Source organism: Tachysurus vachellii, chromosome 23 (assembly GCF_030014155.1).
Source record: "Tachysurus vachellii isolate PV-2020 chromosome 23, HZAU_Pvac_v1, whole genome shotgun sequence".
NCBI classification, from domain to species: domain Eukaryota; kingdom Metazoa; phylum Chordata; class Actinopteri; order Siluriformes; family Bagridae; genus Tachysurus; species Tachysurus vachellii.
The window spans coordinates 12,175,405-12,196,088 of record NC_083482.1 but is presented as its reverse complement, the minus strand read 5'-3'; the positions used below and the strand labels follow the sequence as shown (position 1 = coordinate 12,196,088).

Here is a 20,684-nt window from a genome sequence, read left to right as displayed (position 1 = left end):
GGCATCAAGGCAGGATACACCCTGGACGGAGTGCCAACCCATCACAGGGCACACACACACTCTCATTCACTCATGCAATCACACACTACAGACAATTTTGCAGAGATGCCAATCAACCTACCATGCATGTCTTTGGACCAGGGGAGGAAACCGGAGTACCCAGAGGAAACCCCCGAGGCACGGGGAGAACATGCAAACTCCACACACACAAGGCGGAGGTGGGAATCGAACCCCCAACCCTGGAGGTGTGAGGCGAACGTGCTAACCACTAAGCCACCGTGTCCCCCTTATGCAATTTCATGTAATTGCAAATTTTTTTACAGCATTTTTTGGGAATCTGTCAATTTTAGTTGATCTATAAATTTTTTTTCCACTTCACCTGGATACAGTTGGTGCAGTGTGCAGGTATCTGCTACCGGAAACAAACGCACTAACACATCACGACGGAGTTCAGTGATTTTACTTTTCTGTTCAGTTAAATGTATCTGCTTGGGCTGATGGCAGCTTTAAATTGAGGGAAAGGAAAATTCCTTGTACAATCTCTTCACTGACATGAGATGAAAAAAGGCTCCAGTGATTATAGTACATTTTTGTTTACCGTTGACCAATCACAAACCTTTTTTTGTAGCCACCACTAACAAGCAAATGTTTCAGAGTTTTAACATTTAAAGACAATATTCTGTGTACTTTATTTCAGTCCAGCAAATATATCTTGTTCTGAAATGCTAATTATTAAACATTTTCACAGCAATCAGATTAAAAACTTCAGGATCCTGTATCTTGTTGCCAGAAATGTGAACACAGTATATGACCCTGTGGCCTGTTAGTAGATGGTCTGCGGTTGAGACTAATAAACATGTAACTCCCAGTCACACCCAGTCTGACTAGACCCAATAAAGGAAGCACTTGGGCAGAAGAAAACAGCATAACTGGATTTATTGACCACATTGGAGCTGGAGGTTTTTAGCACACGGTGGTGTTTTCTTTTTTTTTAAAGCATTCCAAAAATTCACTTCAGAACTTTTTATAGCATCTGATATTTTAAGAATGCTTGAACATTAGAAAGATTATTACCTGCACTTCAGCTTCATCGAGAACACTTTGTTATAAAGATCAACGTTGATCAATAATGTCACTTATAAGACGAATAAACCTGTGGAATAAAGTTCTGTAGTCAAACCTAGCTTATGATCTTTTGACAGTTGTGTGTGTGTGTGTGTGTGTGTATATATATATATATATATATATATATATATATATATATATATATATATATATATATATATATATATATATATATATTATACATACATACATACATACATATATCATTGAACATGTAAAAATGTTGTACTGCTCTATTCCAAAATAAGCAACTGCAAAGGCAGAAAAAGAGTCCGGAGCTTTTTATTACAATGTCTTGACTTACAGGAAGTTTCAATTGTTTAAAAGGTTTCTCTAGAAAGAAAACAAGTAAGCATCAGGAACTAAGAACAAACATCATCACAGGTTTAATTTTCACTTGACACTAGGTTAAAACATTCTTTGTACAAGTTATTTTAATATTGTTAAAAAAGCTGTACATTTAAAAAAAAAAAACAACTTTCACTACAACAACACAGTCAGGTTTAAACCTGTAAGACGTCTCGCTTCGTTCGAACCGATTCGCAATATCCACAAGGCAGACGTGTGTGTGTGTGTGTGTGTGTGAGAGATCAGTGCATGAGGCTTTTAGAAGTCGTGTGTTCAAGTGGTAATTCTGGAGACATTTCACATCCTCTTTGTGACTTTCTTGAACAGGGCAGTTGGGCCCAGAAATGCTGATTTGGGCTTACGAGGGCCGAGCTGATGAAGGTTTCCCTCTGATACGCTGCGCACCACTCTCCTGCTTGGCTCATTCTCAGATGATGCTGAAGAGACATCATAAAAAGAAAAAGAGGAAAACAATCAAATTGTTGTTCGAGGGTTGTGAATAAAAGAAAAGTGTGAGAAAGAGAGAGGGATCGATCGTAAAAAGAACGGGAAGAGAGACCTCGAGAGGTAAGAGTCCGAGGGAATGGGAGGAGCCCGTTTTTGGCACAGAGTTTAACAGCTGTCAGGTGGGCTAGCTCTAACACTTCATTAGCACTTAGACAAATATAATAGCTTATATAAAGCCCGAAAAAACCACAAGGGATGATTGTGCCTCACTAAAATAAGGACAGAGCCCAAAGGGGTGTTTTCTGGACAGCTGGAACCTAACTCTTAGATTAAACGAAGATGTCAGTGATGAGATTCAGTTAAAAGTTCAGTGTGTGGGAAAGATGATGCGCAAAAAGACCATGCTTACCGCCAAAGCGTCGCACACGCAGTGGTTTTGTGGTATCGGAGGGATCCCTCTTTATCCGTTTGGGCGCTGCAGCTCCCTGGGTAACGTCTGAGCCTATCTCCTTTCCGAAGCTGAAGGAGGGCACAAGCATGCACAATATTACTGTAAGTATTCCCGGCGTATGTATAAGGGGAGGATAAATCACTAGGCACTAGGGACACGATTCCCTTATGGTCTGTTAATATTTTATTTGTAGAGAACTTGAGGACACATAGGTATAAGGTCTAGATTAAGAGAATAAACCCTTCTTTAAATTGACAATACATTTGATATGCAGCTTTGTATAAACCTAAACATCCAAAAGCTCCAACAATAGGGCTTCTGAATCCTGCTGTTCATGGTATAGCTGCCAACGGAACAGGAGGTTTAATTAGTGTTTTGTGGTGACGGACGTTCTTTTCAGAATCAGGAATATGCAAGCTATCATATTGCACAGTCACCATGTGGTTAAACATACAGAGAAAATAAAGATGCTAGCTGGTAAAAATAGTTTTACCTGTGATGCAAAAGACAGGGATCACAAGTAGACAGGGTAACTCACAAGCCGTCTATCATTAGATTACGCTAGAGACTACTTGTTAAGTCTACTCACTTAGATTTCCAGGAAACCAAAACATGGCATTGGGAAGCACATTGGCGCTTACATAGTACGTACCTCACTGGTGGGTTAGCTTAGGAAATTCATCTGATTGGATTTCAACACTATGAACCAGGCAAATTTTTTTAATATACAATAATAAGCCATGTTAGTGAGTGGGTAATGATCGAACACTCACCAGTTGAGCTTGCGTTTGCCCTGTGCTGCTGATGTCATGGCCATGTAGGATGGTTTGGATCTCCGTAGGTCAAGAAGAGATGGAATCTCCAACCTACAAACCAACTGAATGACATTAACCTCCGACTTTGTTTCTGAAGCCATCTGATCCTGCAGTAATCGTGATTGAGACTGCGTAGTAAACTTTTCTCTTAAACCCTGTGTGGTCTTGTACTTTGCACTAATTCAACATGCTAAAGACGGTTGTACTGTATGTAATGAACAGTCAAAGTTCTGTGTCTTATTAGTGTGTATTTCAAGTGGTTCTCGTTCTCTACAGCCTCCTACCTTTTCAGGGGCTCGTTGCTGTTATTGGCGCGCAGGATACGGAGTTGACTCAGGTTTGAACCTCCAGGAGGCTCAGGTGATTTGGGAGACAGGATAATTGTGCTGTTAACCTGAGTTGTTTCCTCCCCCTGTTCATCTCCACCCACGTCAAAGGTGGAATCAGGGTGGATGGAGACTGGAGCGTTAGAGGACTGTGTCTCGGGCGTGTAGGGCAGTGGGTAAAAGCCCTCCTGATGCAGCACCTCCTGCAATCCTGGAGGACAGTTAAACAGACTTGCCCCTTCACATCCTGAGCCCGGCTTCACAGGAGAAACGGCCAGCTTCCTTCTGATAGGCATTTTAGGCAGGGTTTCAGATACATGCTCCTCTCCAGCAATAGGGCCTGAAACAGAAACAAATAGAAGGCACTTAATAAAATGATTCATCTAAAACAAGCAGATACGAGTTCATTTGTTAAACTGATTATGTTGATGGAAAAATAAATCTAAATGTGAAAGAAGCTTCTAAAGCAGAAGAAATCGAAGTATCAAAGCAAAGCAAAGCCAAAACAGGCTGAACTTTCAGTGCAGCTCTCCAAGATGGATGTTTTAATAAAATTGTTAGGTTTGTTGATTAGGCTATTTACCACAAGAGAACATTCAGGTTTAGCTAAAGGCAGACAGCTATGTATTAGCCCACGGCCTTGGCCTTTCAAAGAACGGATGCGCTTCCACTCCAGAGCTAAATTTAGGTCGAAAAAGCTCAATTTAGTTTTAAATTAGGAGGATAGAAAGTGTGTCATATCAGCCAATTTCAGATCTGTTGGAAACTGACTTCGTAGTTTATTTATTTTCGTCAATTCCCTGGTAAACAGAAGCTTCGCCTTTTCAGTGCAGTCTGGGCTATTTTTTTTTTTTTGTTTCAATACATCAAACTTAATGAACAAATTGCTCGATTAAGGATATTTAACCTTAAGTATTGCAGCTTCTTGTGTGTGCGCCATGTAGTTACGTTTTTAAGTCTCTCTTAATCGTTCTATCCCATGCCATTCTTATGCATGCGCACTTCCAAATCCATGCCAGCTGAGACACACATGACTTATGCCCTTCAAAATGCAAATCCGTACGCCGTGCTCTGTTTTTATCCTCGGTGTCTGTAGAGCCTGTAGAAATCCACTAGAAGTCAAAGAGCCACACGCTCTGTACAGTCGACGTAATTTAAAATAATAACCTACACCGACGTTACAACGGTGCAGCTTGTAGTGAATTCTGTATGCAAACAGGGTACTGAAATAATCCAGGGATTTTTCAAAGCTTTCTAGCCCCGTTTTCATTAAGCAGATGCGTCACTGTGTGTCGAATTTAGTGTGAACTCGACGTTAAATTCATCAAACGAATGCACGGTGAAGGGAAAAAAAAAAAAAAAAAAAAAAAATGCAAACCCAACACACAGACAGTGTGAAAGGAATCATACACAAAATCCTGATCAAGTTCCTCTCCCTTCACTTCTTAAAAGAGTACACGGAGTACAGGCGCACACCGGTAACGGATGATGACTCACACATTCATTCATGCTATTCCCAGTCCCTCTTCAACCACGCACTCTATATTCCATATGTTCGAGTTTATTCATAGAGCCGACGCTCCCGTCCCGAGTAGTTCTATATGCATCCACTACTGAATAATTGATCTATTTTCGTCACCTGGTCAGATGAGTCAGTAGCAGTGCACCTGAGTGAAGAGGAAAGTGGGAGAGAAAGGGAGCAGGGAAGGAAGAGAGAAGGAAGCGCAGGATAGAAAGAGAGCCCAGAAAAGCAGAATGTGTGTGTGAAAAAAAAAACCAAACAACAACCACCTCAAAGCAAGGTGTTTAACAAACACCAGCGTGGAGGCTTTTGTGCAGTGTGTGTATATGCGCGAGTGTGTTTGTGCGCATAGGGAGGCTTCAGGATGCTGGGTGCTGTCTGAGAGGTCCGACACTGAGTATCGAGCGCTGAAGTATGCTGAAATGAGTCGCGTTCCTGCTGCACACTGACTCATGGACGGAGTCGGGGGGAGGGGAGAACATGTGCAGATATACAAAGAGGAAGTGTGATTGATAAAGACAGCAGCTGTATCCTTTAAGAGCTGCTGTCACTCTCTAAAAGTCGGACTGCCTGAAAGGACGGAATGTCAATGTAACGGCTCACGAGTGCGTACGCCCTTACGGAGGGATGTAGAAGGGAAAAAAGTTTCAGTAAAAAAATATATATATATATTAGAGATGAGCTCTGTGGAAGCTGAGCCCTAGTGTGCCCTGTTGGATGTTCTCTGATAGAAAACAGCACTCGTCTACGTCACTGCTGGGGCTGAATGACAATAACACACACTGGTCTCTGTGAGCGTGATGCGCACAAACACAAACACACCCTGCAGGATGATGGAAGCTTTTGTATGAGGAACGCGGTGTAATAACACACAGGGTTGAGAGAGTGATGTTTGGGGTTGTGTGTGTACACGCCAGAGTGCTCTGGATGCCGTATTTCTGGATGATGGGATTAATACATGCATGAAGTTCTATTTCTGGAGGAGAGAACGGCTCGGATTAGGGTCGCCTGGCTGCTGCCTCCCTCCCTCTTGCCATGCTGATGATCCGGCTGCGTTTCATATCGTACGTGACTGAGCCCCTCAGCTCGCCGCCTGTCCCCTCCCCTTCCGCTCGGTAGCGATTTTATGAATGAGACTAGGAGAAGAGCAGGGGGAGTGGGGTGGGGCTGCGAGAGGGGAATGAGACAACAAGAGAAAGGGAGGGGCAGCAGACAGGGAGCTTCATCTCACAGTGGAGGAAAATGAGACTGCAAAGAAGGATGGACAAAAGAGGAAACAAGAGACACTGCAAAATAAATCACCGGAAGAAAAGAAGAATGCATAAGCACCGAGGTAATTAAGACTTATGTAAACACTGCTTATGGGAATAAAAAAACGAAGCGGGAGAAAGACACAGGGGTTAAAAGAGAAGGCATTCAGTCCAGAAGTGGATTTAAGTCACATTATGTTGTTGCTTTCTCAAACATTCGTGACCGATAATTTTATTATTATTATTTTTTTAACAGATCTGATATTTTGAAATCTGAGTAACGTGGCACAATGCGACTTGGCCAAGAGCAAAGTATACTGATCGGAACAAAATAAATCCACTGGCCAAGGATTATGATTTATTCTTAATGCACTATTTAGAAGTCAGGCATATAAGGAATTTAATAGGTCTCAGTGCTGGAGATTATTTCTTGTCACCATCGTTTCTCAGCCTCACATGCTTTTCCCTCTCACCCAATGCAGACCCCAACTGGGACCTGGTGTGTTCCTATATTTCCCCACAATGTGTCTCAATCAAATGAGTAACACCTGTTCTGCAGCAAATATCATTACGGCCAATTTACTGAGCCATAACTCATGCCGTCTACTATTCCCCAAAAGGTTTCCTCCCTCTTTCTCCCCTACTCCATTTTTTCTATCCACACAAAAATCTCTCCCCGTGTCAATTTATTAAGCCAGCTGTGCAAAGGAACCATGCATCAAATCCTGATAAGTCTTTTCTCTGTGTGGAAATTTGAGCATTGTAATCTCATTTTCTCAATGCTTGCTCTTTAGCTTTTCATTCACGGTTTATTTCATTGGGTGCGCATTTGACGTCAGAATGAACTAATTTCAACTTTTATTCCGTGTTGATTACGGTTCTAGTCTAACAGTGCGAAAAATGTCAGCTGAAACCAAATCTCTGCTGAACAAAACTAAGATGTGAGCTCTCAGAGTGACGTGCGAAGGTACGGTCAACAAAAGCGTTTGCCGTTGTGATGGATCTGTCTTCATTTCTCTTACTCAAATACACAAGAACCATGAGTGATGCTTGTGTCACTGAAGACTGGATTAATGACTGAAGCTCAAGTATGCTGAAGGGGACTGTGGGCAAAACAGAGGAGAGGATTGAAGGGATAAAGACAGAGCTGTGACACGACAAAAAAAATTAATTAAAAAAAAAAATAAAAAAATAAAAAATCAGACCCTAAATAAATATTATTTATAAATAAATAAATAAATAAATAAATAAAAACAAGCAGGGTATAATAATTTTTTTTACACAGTTCCATTCATGTGGAATATATGCTAACCATAATAATAATAATAATAATAATAACAACAACAACAACAACGACGAATACAACAGCATCAACACCAGCAATAATCCCACCATTATTTCCATTACCCTTTTAAGATTTTGCCTTTTCCAAGGATGAAAAAGACCCATAATAATATTGAATATCTAAAATTATAAATACAGCTCTGAAATAAAAACATAATGCTTCACTTTCAAAAATGTTGAACATTTTTCTGACAGAGTTCTTGGCAAGTTTTGTTCTTGTGAACAGGTCCAAACTTATATTCTTCACACATTATTCCTCATCTTTGCCAACAGTTTTACCGCACTGATTGAATATTATGCTTGGAGATGCTTATGTGAATAAAAAGCTACAAATGTAAGCGGCTGCCTAAGGAAGAAGTTAAAGAGAGTAAAAATGTGAGGATGCATAAGAGTAATAGAGTGACGGCACGCGTGACGTTTACCTTTAGACGGTTTGAGTCGCTGGGAGACACGGCGTGTGTGTTTCTCTGCACCTGTAGAGAGTTTAGACAGGACTATCATTGGTAAAAGCACTTCACACACTCACACACACACACCTGTGCACGCAAATAAACAAATCAACAATTACAGCACTTGTGAACTCAAACTATTTTACTGCGAAAACTGATCTTTCTTTCCCTGTTAATTCATGTCCCTGGACATAACATGACTCCTCTGTATTAAAACTGAAACACTATTTTTCTGTAATTGCTAATGAAAATTTAAGGAATTCTGCCTGCCTCTAAATGTTGCCTTATTTTTGATTTAGGAAAAATGTTATGTCATGTTTCACCTGCCTCTGTACCCCATCTCAGCTATCGTCAAGCAAAATCGGTGAGCGCCTTTCTCTCGGACATACAGTGTGTCCAGTTTTGTCATTAAATAACTGAACAAACATAGTTCTGATCTGCTCTAATAACTATACTGTAACTGGCCCACAGAGGTTTCTTCTTGCCCTTTGTTGAGCACGATGAGAGGAGGCCACTTGGCACCACTCACTGCATGGTGTATTCTGGTGCGTGATGAGGTGAGAGAAAGACAAGATGGGCTGGAGAGTGTTATTCTCAGTGCATTCGCCTTGTTCAGCCTTCTCTTCCGAGTTCTCCTGGTCGGCCCATACCACGGCCCTCTCTCTCTGCACCAGGTGCTCCAGCTCCTCCTGCTCTGTGTCGTCTGTGGACATGCCCGCAGCCATCAGGGCTAGGTGCTGGCGACGGTAGGCAGGAAGTAGGGCATGAACCAGTCTGAGAGAGAGAGAGAAAGTTTTTGCAAAGTTTTTTTTTTTATTAAACTATTAAAAACTATTAATAACGAAAGAAACACACCTGTACCGAATGAAAGAATGATGTATATTCAAGACAGAATGTTAATAAAGACAAAGGCTGGGTGGTATGAAAGAAAGAGGAAAAAAAAAAAAAGAAAAAAAAAATATCACACTAATTGTGTCAAATATTTCTATAACAATTATCACAATCTGTAGACATTATAAAGCTATTTAATATAGTTTATAGTTATTTAAAAAGTTCCAAAATACCTGTGTGTATTTCCATAATATCTATATTATTTTATTATTACAGTATCATATGCCCCGATGTCTGTCATCCATAATATAATATATGAATTAAGATTTTGTAATGACCCACCCACTGTGTGTGTATTCTGCTTATTTGTATTCTTTGGGCTTTGATACATACTTGTGTGTATGTTTGTTTTCCTGGTCCTGCAAACTGATGAGATGGTGCATGTGCTTGATGTGCTGCTGCAGGTCAGCCACCTGCAGCTTCAGCCTCTGGCACTGCAGCTCCTTTTTAAGCTCCTACACACACGTGCGCACACACATACACACGTACACACACGGCTTCGGTTTAAAGAGTTGTATAGATACACAAAGCAAATAAATTGCCATGCTAATTGTGTTCTGCTTTTAGATATTATTGACACCCCTGTGTAAGCCCACGAGCTGCTGTTACATTACGACAAGACGTCAGCGCTGACTATTGGGTCGTACTCTGCTATCATTTCACCACTAATATTTAAAAGGAGAAAATAGTCAACACTGAAATCACTGTTATTTATCACAGCCCACATAAGTACAGAATAGTGTTTTGGCATTTTATCATTCATTTAAATCATTTATCATTCAAAAGAAAATGTATTCCCTCCACACTTTCCATTACAAATCAAACCAATGAATAGAGAGCTAAAAGAAAACAAACAACAAACAGACCAATAGATAAAGACTAATCTAAAGCAAAGCCCTTGTTATTATGGTCAGTTACATTTAATGAACAAATCCTGATGAAAATGCAGTTAACTCTGCAGCATTACTGACATTTCTCAGAGAATATTCACCAGCTATATCAATAAAAAGAAAAAAACAAACAAACAATAAATAAATAAAAAATACAAAAAGATCTTAAACTCCATTGGTAAGTGAAAGGAGAAAACAAACAGCATTGTAAGTGAACATGGGGAGTTAGTGTACTGACGTGAATAGCTCATACAAGAACAAGGAGACAGCAGGAAGAAGGTTCTGGGCCTAGAAGGGATCAAACTGTACTAATCCCTCATCTATACCGAGAAACCAGTAGAGAGAAGCGCTGGCACAAAAACAATAGCGGCAGGTCTCGGCTCCACTGATTTGTTTCGGTGCAGCTTTTGTTTTTCCCTTGATCTCTGAGAATGTGCTTTCTGAGGAATCTGTTACTACCCACTGACGCAGAGAGTCGGAAACGCAAGCAGATCACGGAACATTGGACTGGCACATGCATCGCTACGACGCTTTACTTCTAGGAAAAGACGAGAGAGTGAGAGAACGACAGGTAGAGAGATAGCCAGAGTGAGAAGGTATATAGATTCAGGAGCTGAGTGAGTGAGTGAGTGAGTGAGTGAGTGAGTGAGTGAGTGAGTGAGTGAGTGAGTGAGTGAGTGAGTGAGAGAGAGAGAGAAAGAGAGAGAGAGAGAGAGAGAGAGAGAGAGGCAAAGGGAGAATCGATCTCAGTTGTTTTCCTATTTTTACAGAGTTATCTTTTGGTTTTTTACTGAAGTGCTTCAGAAAATACTTCACGTATAAACCACAAAAAAATGTTAATAAACGGATAAATAAAACCCCTTTCCCTTCCGCCCAGTGTCTCCACCGTGAAGCAGATCCGCTAAACACAAAGAAAAATACTATCCCTCAAACAGATGTGCGTTTAAAAACAAACACAAAATACAGGACTATCAATTATGCAATATGTGACCTCGGACCATGGAACTGACCTCTGGTGTGTTTCCTTCATGCCCGAGCAGCTTCATCTCGTTTTCGAGGCGATGGAGCCAACCTTCGTTCTCCTGGAAGTTCTTCCCGTTGTCCTCCAGCCTCCTTTTTAGGTGCTGCCGATGAGACTGCAGAGACGCCAGCTTGCGCTCGTACTTACAGGTGGCCTAACACACACAATGTAGGTTTTCCAATCTCAATGTGTACAGTTGATCTTAAGAGACATCATAACCTACCTGACCAATTGAAAAATTTGTTCCTGTACACCCGCCACCACCACCCCCAAGTCAACCACCCCCACCGCCCCAAAACACAGACAACATCTTGAGATAATAGTTTGAAAATCAGTGATAAATTGTTGAAACACAGAATGACGTTGAGAAACCTCATTTTTGTGCTCGGCAGTGTGTGTAAAAGGATGAAACCGGTACCTTCTCTGCTTTGTCGTCTGGGAAGAACAGCAGGCCCTGCTTGTGCCACTCCTCCCTGTGACTGTGCCTTAGCTGGTTCTCCTTTAGCTGCTTCTCGATGTCCAAGTGCTCCTTACGCAGCTGCAGGCGTGCGGCGAACAAGCTGCGCAGAGACTCGGACATTCTGCACACACAGACACAAACACTGTTTAACAAGGCTTCGGTGGAAAAGCCTACCGATACGATGTATATTTGTACAACTTGTTATAATTATCACTTGGATGTTTGTGTCATACTAAAGGACAATGTGCTTACGTAAACAAGGCCAGCGGACCAAACAATGATAGCATTGCTGAGAATTCAAAAATTGCAGGGCAAAGCAACGTATCCAAAGAAAAGAAATGTAAAACCTCAGTTGCCCTTGAAAATGGTGAGAGTACAATAGAGCTCGTTTATTTGAAGTCAACAGCTACTCCCACATGAAGAGGGTGTGGAGGCTTGTGTAAATTGCTAGCATAGACAAACAGCATCTGCAGAAGAGCCTTTTCAGAGAGAAAGAGAACTGGTCTATGTTCTGGATTGAATCCCAGGTGCACAGAGCTACCAACACTGGGCCCTTGAGGAAGGGCCTTAACACCCAAATGTTCAAAATAAGCTAAAAATCTAAGGCGCGCTGGATAAGGGCGTCAGTCAAATGCCGTATATGTAACGTAGACGTACTGAAATCATACATCATGTCGATCAAATTGCAGTGCAGTAGATCCAATCAAGATACAATATATATAGAGCAAGGAACGAATTGTTGCCTCGTGTATTGACGTTGTATTGTGTGGAAGCCTGAAGTTTACACCCTTACTAGTTTAATGTTATTACTTAACAATAACTACCACTTTTTAGTCTAGAAAAATAGGTTTCCTGGCAACCAAAACATAAGTATTAACAACATATAGTATATACTCGAGTAGTGTAGATGATCATACTAAGCGATTCATTAAGTAGCATTTATAATTGCTAGCACTGTCAGTACTGTATGATGAAATGGGGTTTGAATTAGAATCAAAGCTCAGCTCCAAACTAAACATGAAAGTTGTTAACGAGGTTTGATTTTAAGTGCACGCATTTAATTACAGCCCCTCTAAAGCCAGCAGCATCATGAAGCTTTTCAGTTTAATGTCACATAAAGATGAATTTAAAGTTGCCAGGCACGAACAAGCGCACGGAGGGTGTTGTGTTCTATTGCACATTGTTTGACTGGGGTTGGGGTTTTGTGCGTTCGGTGTCTGACAATTTCTCTAACGCAATAAACAGGAACGTGATGAGGAAAAACGGCTAGAAGTATTTCTTCAAAATATTCGCCGTCGCTGAACGTGCCATGTTTGTTGTTTCCGGTGGCCACAGACATTTTGTAGACACTCAGTCTGAGTTTCTGGCTACAGTTGGATCTCTGAGTTCATTCGCTGTGGCTGAGTTAATGTTCGAGTGAGTGCCTTCCTTCTATCTGCAAAACGTACACACAACCCACACAGTCACCAGAGGAAGGTATTGGCACGTAGGTGGGAGTTGAGAGTGTTAGGAAAAAAAAAAATGCTTTAAATGCAATAGAGATGAAAGAGAAAGAGCAAGAGAGGTCATCGCCAGTGTGACGTAGGTGCAGCGGTGCCACCGGCGACCTTCTGTGTTCGGAGCGTTTTTAATGCAGGCAGGAGTGTGCCGCCATTCCTTCCTGCCTAACCCCTCCCTCCTGTCTCCCTCTCCTTCCTCCCAGTTGTGAATTCTAATGCTGGTGAATGAAAATGCGTAGGCGTACGACTCATTCATTCCTCCCTCACCGCCTACTCTCACCCCTCCCACACCCGCTTTTCCCCACCTCTCTTTCTATCGCTGTCTCACGGATGGCGCTGCAGCACTTGCTGACAAGCGGCACACGATGAAGCCGGGCGGGGAGATGTAATTGGCGAGGGACGAGCAGGGCCTGCCGTCACGTTATGATAAATTCCGATCTCTGAATACGTAGCTGGAGGGAAATAATTAGACATAAAGAAAAAGCAAACTTCCAGTCCCAAGGGGTCTGATAAAAAAAAAAAATAATAAAAAAAATGTAGTGAAACGGAAACCTCCACCTGCAATGACCTCAAGCCTTGTTCTGTGTAGTCTTACTCATCAATTATTGATACGCATTAAAAGTTTTAAAGGGCAGCGTTAAAGAGAAGCTACACATTACACATGGGATAAAATAAACAACTAAACAAACAAAAATGCTGGGCTCCAGCCACAAACTCCTGTGCGCAAACTATGCTCGGTATGCCTGCGTGACGGCAAAGACGTGCATGCACATGCAGGCGAACGGCTTACTTCTCGAATTCAGCTCTTTTCTGGCTGGAGATTGGATTAAGGGCAGGAGCCTCTGCCTTCCGCTCCTCGTATTCTCGCAGTTTCTGTTTCAGCTGCATAATCTGCAAACGCACACAAACACACACTTAGCCTGGTCTCGACTAACATGCGTTTCGTTCTAATTATCTCACCCGTCTCACCTGCTCAGAGAAACAGAGCATATTTACACACACACATACACAGCACAGGGAAACGAGTGTTATATGTTTGCGTTTAAGATTCACCAGCCAGATCACACAATTGAGAGCAATTATGAAATGTAAACATGAAAACAAACAAAAAATAATACCCTTACCTCAGCCTTCTGTTTCTCACATATGACTGCATACTGCCCAACATGACTGTCCACACTCACAACATTACTTTTCAGCTGCGTGAGAGATAAGAGGTAAAAAGTACTGAATTATTACATTTCAGATACACCCACTGACACCTATAATAGCACTGTAAACACCTTCGCACCCCCTGAGTCACACAAAATATCCATAGGGCTACGTGATCTCGGTGAATTTTGTTGGTCATAGTTGTTGGTCATATTCGCTGCTTTGAGTATTTTCAACTGCTGCTGAAAATCTCCAAGGATTTTCACACACAACGATATGTAATGTTTACACGGAACGGTAGGAAAACAAAAAAACAAAAAAGTTCTGCAGGTGGAAATGCAATGTTAATGAGAGAGGTCAGGGGAGAAGATCCAGATTGGTTTGAGCTGACAGGAAGGCTACTGAAACTCAAATATCCGCTGTTTACAACCATGGTGAGCAGAAAATCATCTGAAAATGCGCTACAGCAGTAGCGTGCGTGCACACACACACACACACACACACACACACACACCGGTGTATGATGTAGCCTTAGAAACCTTTTTTTTTTTTTTTTTTTTGCTGACAGGAGAGGAACCCCATGTGGTCTTCGGTTCTTGAAGCGCAATCTCCTAAAACTCTGCCTGCACTGGCAATGTTCTGTCTTTGTGTCATCAAAACAGACTCTTTTAGTTTATATTATCTTATTATAATAGTATATAATAATATATAAGTATTCAAATAACACTGGAAAGTGACAAGTGACTTGCATCGCTTATAACTCGCTGCTTGTGGCCGTGTAGCGTCTGATACTGTTGTGTATATTTGTGAAGAAATAAGAAGAAACCAAGGTTGTAAGCCTGACTTCTAGTTTTGCATGTCATACAGTAGGAACTAAAGCTGTGACCAGGAAAGTGAAGAAATGTTGCACAAGGATCGAATTGATTCAGGTATTTCTTTGGACTTAGTTCCTTGCTGTGCTTCGCACCCAATTTGCATGGAATTAACAACATTTCAATTGTAATTTCATGCTCCTGTTTGGTTGCTTGCTGCTGGCACTGAAATTGAAATGACACAGATCATCAATGGCTAGTGTGTGTTTGTGTGTGTAAGGGAGAGAGAGAGAGAGAGAGAGAGAAAGAGAGAGAGAGATGATCTTACTGTAGACTTGATCTCCTTGGCCCGGTTAGCATACTTGAGCGTATTGTGCGTGTCCTCGTACGAAAGTGATGACGGGCTAATGTTTGCGATCATCACAGTTCTACAGTTCCCACCCAGTGAGTCCTTTAGCAATCGCGTCAACTTGCTGTCTCTGTAAGGAATGTGATTCTTCTTACTCTAAACCAGGAAAAGAGAGAGAGAGACAGAGAGAGAGACAGAGAGAGAGAGAGAGAGAGAGAGAGAGAGAGAGAAATCAAGTAAGCAATCAGCTAATCCACAAACAACACTACATTCAGAAAAAATGGCTCAACAGACGCCTTTGTAGATTAAAAGAGCACGATTTTCTTAAACCTTAGCTCAGATTCCGACCGAAACAGGAGGCTTGACACCCTCATTAAAAGTGCACTGTTGAACATAACCACAGTGGCAGCCTATTGATTTGAGCTGGCTAGTGCTGTATTGTAATACACGCTTAGAAAGGAGGTGCATGCCTTTTTTTTTTTTCTTTTCACTGTGCATCTACGCAGAAGTGAGTCACATTTCACAGCAGCTGACCAAAGGCAATCTCAGGTTCTAAAATGCCAAGTGAAATCCCACAGCTTGGTTGAAAACTCGACAAGCACGAAGCTTTATGACCAAATTACTGCACAGCTGGGTGTGTTAAGGAAGCTGTCGGCCCTGCATACACATGGCAGCAGCTCCAGGTAGAAAGACTGGGTGATTCCTTTTCACAGGGAACTGATTCGGTACAACATGCTGTATCTGGGACTGGTGTGTGAGTCCATAGGTGTGTAATGAGTGTATAGAAAGGAGGAAAGAAAGAAAGAGCAACAGAGAGTTTACATTAATTTATAGCTGATTTACTTTTCACTGCAGTTAGGAAAACACCAGGCAATAATTTAAAAGAAACAAATTAAGACCACATTTTTGCCCTGTTTCTCTCTAAAGTCTGTAATATAAATAAATTGTTCAAAGCTAACACGCCCCAGCCACAGAACCCTTTAACGTTGTAATAATTAACCCTTTAATAACTACCATTAAAACCCTCAGTACAGATATACACTATTTATAGGTTTTTGATTTTGATTCATTAAGGTTTGGATTAAACTGATTAAATACTAGTGACCAGTCAAGCAGACTCATAAATAAAAGCACTTAGTAATAAATATATTATCTTTGTTAACAGTGGCCTGTTATTTTCACCCAGTGTGAGAATTACAGGTCTACTGTGTCTTTAAACTAAAACTGTACACTTACAATGGACTGACGTTTTACACAGTCATCACTTATCTTTAATTAGTCCAACAGAACACTAAAAAGAGCGGCATATTTTGACAGTGTTCTCAGTGTCTAAAGGCAGCGGGTCTGTTTCAGGTGTGGGTAAGACGAGACAGGCTAATGTATGCGAATAGCATGAAAACAAACCCACACTGCAGTGAGGCCCAGAGACAGGAACAAACCTGCTCACCTTACTCCCCTCCACTGCTAACACTAACCCACATACCCCCCCCACGCCTACAAAAAAACCCACCGAAAACCCACCCACTGACAAATCTGATTTACAGTTGTGAGTTAAGGTTATTAGTGCATGTTCACTACGGACACTTTTGCTACCTTTAAGGCTGACCTCGGTTCCAGCGTAAGCTTTCTTGGGAGGTTGTTTCATAAACTAAGCACAGCACTGGACAAAAACAAACATGGGAGAAAAAAAAGAAAGAAAAAAAAAAAAAACAACAACACGGCAACTAGGATAATAAGAGAGCCTTACAAGGCTCTGTGCTGTTCAGACAAATAAACAAAGCGAACAAACAAGAGAAAATGACTTGGACGTCAGCTTGGGAAAGCAAACTGAGAACTTTCAAAAGGCGCTTCAACCCAGTCCTTCAGACTCACCTAGGAGTAGAAAATTCTCCCCCACCTGTAAACAATCAACGAGTTTCACTGCTGCTAAAAAACGCTGTGGTGAAATCGTACCTCGACTCTCCGGCTGCATTAATTAGACCAGACAAAAAGAGCTCAAGCTGAAGTGTGGTTCTGATTATTAATGTGTATATAGAATGATCATCTTCTCCACACACCAACAGCCCTAATCATATACTCTTTACTCAAAAAAAATAAATAAATAAAATAATAATAATAAAATAAACACACAAATAAATACCACAGGCTGATTCTAATTAGTATCTCAAACCATGGGTAAAGGTCAGAGGTCACCTGGACCAGACCTAATTACTACCGACTGATTTCTATCACTGCATTACATAAACCTCAAAGGGTCTGAAAGCTAGGAAACAGAAAAACACTACAAATAAAACCATGAACAGAAACAAGATAAGGATTTTGATTTCTGATGAGATATTGTGCTTAAGCCATATTGTACATGCTGACCAGCACCAAACCTTCATCTCTTATGAGCCATGTGAACAGTGATGTACTGTAAAACCACCTCTACTATTCGACCAAGAACATACAGTCTGACGTCTGACTGATGAATTGCGCGGTGCTCATGTTAATCCGTGTGTGTTCTGCATAAAGAGATAATCGCTTGGTTTGGCATGTTATTACTTTAGCACATTCCTATTGTACAATACAAATGGCAAACCCAATCTTGTAAACAATGAATAAAACGATTATCTCCGTAATGCTATTGAGAAAAGGGCAAAAAGAAAAACAAAGTGTACTCTAGCTGAGCTGTGGCAAGTCCTCTAAAACAAACAGAAAAGCAGTTTATCACAGTTAATGACATGAAACACTTACAGGCAGATTTAACAGCATTTTGTGAGACTACAATCTATAGCAGTCACGCGCTAATGGGATCGGATATAAATTACTCTCCATCCCTTTCGGCGCGGGAAAATCCGGATACAGCTGAACACAGAGTGTGTGGCGGCGGCGCGCTGGAGCCAAAAGCAGTGTGCAGACAGGGATCCCACACAAACACGCGCGCACACACACACAAACAGAGGCCCCTGAGGAGAGGGATTAGTGTAGACAATAGAGGCAAGGCTAAGAGAGGTGTAGCTCTCCCAGGGCAGATAGCATCAGTTCAGCCCAAAAGGAGAAGTGGAGAGTCTGAGACTGATATCCTGGGAGCGGATGCCAGGAAGAGCGTGCCGCACTGGGACGCAAACCCGACTGACCCTGGCTGCCTGGGTGCCAAGGAATGTTTAGAGTGACATACAAGTTCAAGTCCATTGTTCACTATCAAAAAAAAATTTTTTTTTTTCACTTATTAAAAGACTTGCACAACATTTTCCACAACTGATCCTTATTTAATAGATTAACAATATATAATCGTCTAACGAGGATTTTTTTCCCCCCGTTTATTAAAATTGGAACTGGAAAAAAATCTATAGTTTATTCAAAGCACAACAGTCTCTTAATCTGCAATATCTGATCCTGGCTCATTATGACGAGGACTGCTGCATTATGCATCACTGCTGATACTGCTGTGAACATTTTATTTTTTATTTTCTTAAATTTTTAATGAGAAGGTGATGCCAGCAAAATCTTGAAAAAAAAAAAGTCAGAAAACAAATGCGAATACGTTGATGAGGGGATGTAAAAAAAAAAAAAAAAATGAAAAAAAAAAAAAAACGTAAATAAATGTAATTGTGGGGATGTTGTAACCTAATGGCTAAAGTGACTACCAATAAGAAGGTTGCGATTTTGAATCCCAGGTCCACCAAGCTCCCACTGCTGGGCCCCTGAGAAAGGCCCTTAACCCTCTAATGTATAAAATGTCTGTCACTCTGGATATGGCTGTCTGCCAAATGCCATAAGTGTAAATGCTACGATCATGCTGAATAAAATCGGTGATAATGCAGCCGAGAAAGTACGAAGTGTGGGTGATCATATAGAGCATATTTTGTAGATGATAAATAAGTATGTATCGTTACTCTCCTTGGCTTCCCACTTTTCAGACATGAAGAAAAAAGGAGAAGAAGAAGAAGAAGAAGAAGAAGAAGAGAGAAAAAATTAAGAATAATAAAATCTTTGTTTTTTACAACATTAAATATAGCATGCAATTAGTCTTGAGTGTCCAAAAAAAAAAAAAAAACGTATACTGCTATTATATTTTGATCACTTCCTGTATTATTAATATTTATCAGCTTTATTATTTTTAAAGATTTCATTTTAGAATTCAAAAGCCTCAATATATTAACAAAAGGGATTGTGATGGCTGGTTTGATAAATCAATAATTATTGACCAATATTTGGTACAATGGAAACCAGAGAATCATATTTAGCACTTAAACACAGTATGGTTCAGTTGACAGGAGAAACAATAAAGTGAGGAGGCAAAAATCATCAGGATACCACAGCTATTGTGTAAAAAAAGAAGACATTCTTGTTCAGCACAGGCATTTCTGTCTGTGTAGTTGATGGTTACCTTCGGGTCAGCGAGCGCGTTGATGACATTGGCCAGGGCGAGAAGAGATCGGTTGATGTTGGCTCCTTCCCGGAGGCGAGCTCCTTTAGCGTTGGTGGCGCTGGCCCTCTCTGAACCGGCTAGGTCAATCAGACTCATCTTGGCCACACACACATTTGGATTCAGACAGGCTGTCTTATCCTGCTGCCTCAGGTAGATCTGTCCAGCAAGACAAGTGGAAAAGGATGAATGAGCAAAGTCAACTAGTTTGAAAGACCTTTGTGATGTAAGAAATAACACACTTCAGACTGCGCTGTTATACAATAATAATGGAGCCAAAGGAGAAAGTGTGCTGTGCATGCTGATACAGTCCCCAAGTGAAGAGCTGCTACACACGATGTGCATTATTGTCACAGTGGTGTGTGTTATTCCGCTTATACAACAGCGATTTCTAGTCATTACAATATTTCTAGTTAGATTTAACGTCCATACGATAGACAAGTTAGACTCGGTTCTCACCTACATTCTATCTGAGATTAACAATTGTTCCCACATCGCACTCTCACACACACTCACTTAATCTCTCGATCTTTCATTAGATCAGATCTCTCTCCCTCTCTCAAATAGTAGCCAGTCGTATTAACCAGAACCCGAAAAGAGGAAACTCGTTACGAAGCGCTTCCAACCCATAAACGTTTAATAAATATCTCCTTAAGAACATCTTCGCATCAACAATAATAGATACAGAAACAAGACCCTGTATATGAGCTGTGACTACAGAAACACTAATGTGAAAGAAGGAGCACATTTACATAAACCCATCGCTCATGTTACAGCTGGAACTGCTGTGCTACTGACCAATCCAATGTGAGCTGATTCCTCAAATAAGATTGGTCAGCAGCACAGCTCAGATAGTAACGGTACTGGAGTTTAAACTTTATATTAATGTTACTCGTTGTAATAGGTCATTTAAATGCAATTCGTTTCTATAGTATCGAACATGGAAGCGGTTTCATATGGATTGTTTTTTTTTATTTAACAAGAAACTGTCTAATTAATCAATGACACATGCACAAGAGTGCTGTTTCACTGAACATCAGCATGGCTGTATAGAAATAAAATGAAAATAATTCCATGCTACACACAGTGACAGCCCATAAAACGTGTAGTAACAATGGGATT

General features: G+C 41.0%; 1 protein-coding gene across 2 annotated transcripts in view; it reads right to left on the bottom strand.

The window, feature by feature from the left end:
* Nucleotides 1–1,391: 1,391 nt before the first annotated feature.
* kif18a (kinesin family member 18A) overlaps nt 1,392–20,684 on the bottom strand; it is a 25,549-nt gene continuing 6,256 nt past the window's right edge. Inside the window, exons 6-18 of one of the 2 annotated variants that reach the window (XM_060859637.1) lie at nt 19,524–19,721; nt 15,131–15,307; nt 13,963–14,037; nt 13,629–13,729; nt 11,298–11,460; nt 10,869–11,033; nt 9,302–9,423; nt 8,607–8,851; nt 8,051–8,101; nt 3,471–3,852; nt 3,145–3,237; nt 2,330–2,439; nt 1,392–1,910 (exon numbers count right to left, since the gene is read on the bottom strand). In XM_060859637.1, the coding sequence (XP_060715620.1) occupies nt 1,771–1,910; nt 2,330–2,439; nt 3,145–3,237; nt 3,471–3,852; nt 8,051–8,101; nt 8,607–8,851; nt 9,302–9,423; nt 10,869–11,033; nt 11,298–11,460; nt 13,629–13,729; nt 13,963–14,037; nt 15,131–15,307; nt 19,524–19,721 (2,022 nt within the window). In that variant the 3' untranslated portion in view covers nt 1,392–1,770. Of the gene's footprint in view, nt 1,911–2,329; nt 2,440–3,144; nt 3,249–3,470; nt 3,853–8,050; nt 8,102–8,606; nt 8,852–9,301; nt 9,424–10,868; nt 11,034–11,297; nt 11,461–13,628; nt 13,730–13,962; nt 14,038–15,130; nt 15,308–19,523; nt 19,722–20,684 lie in introns of those variants that run through there. The other variant, XM_060859638.1, reaches the window with a different exon arrangement.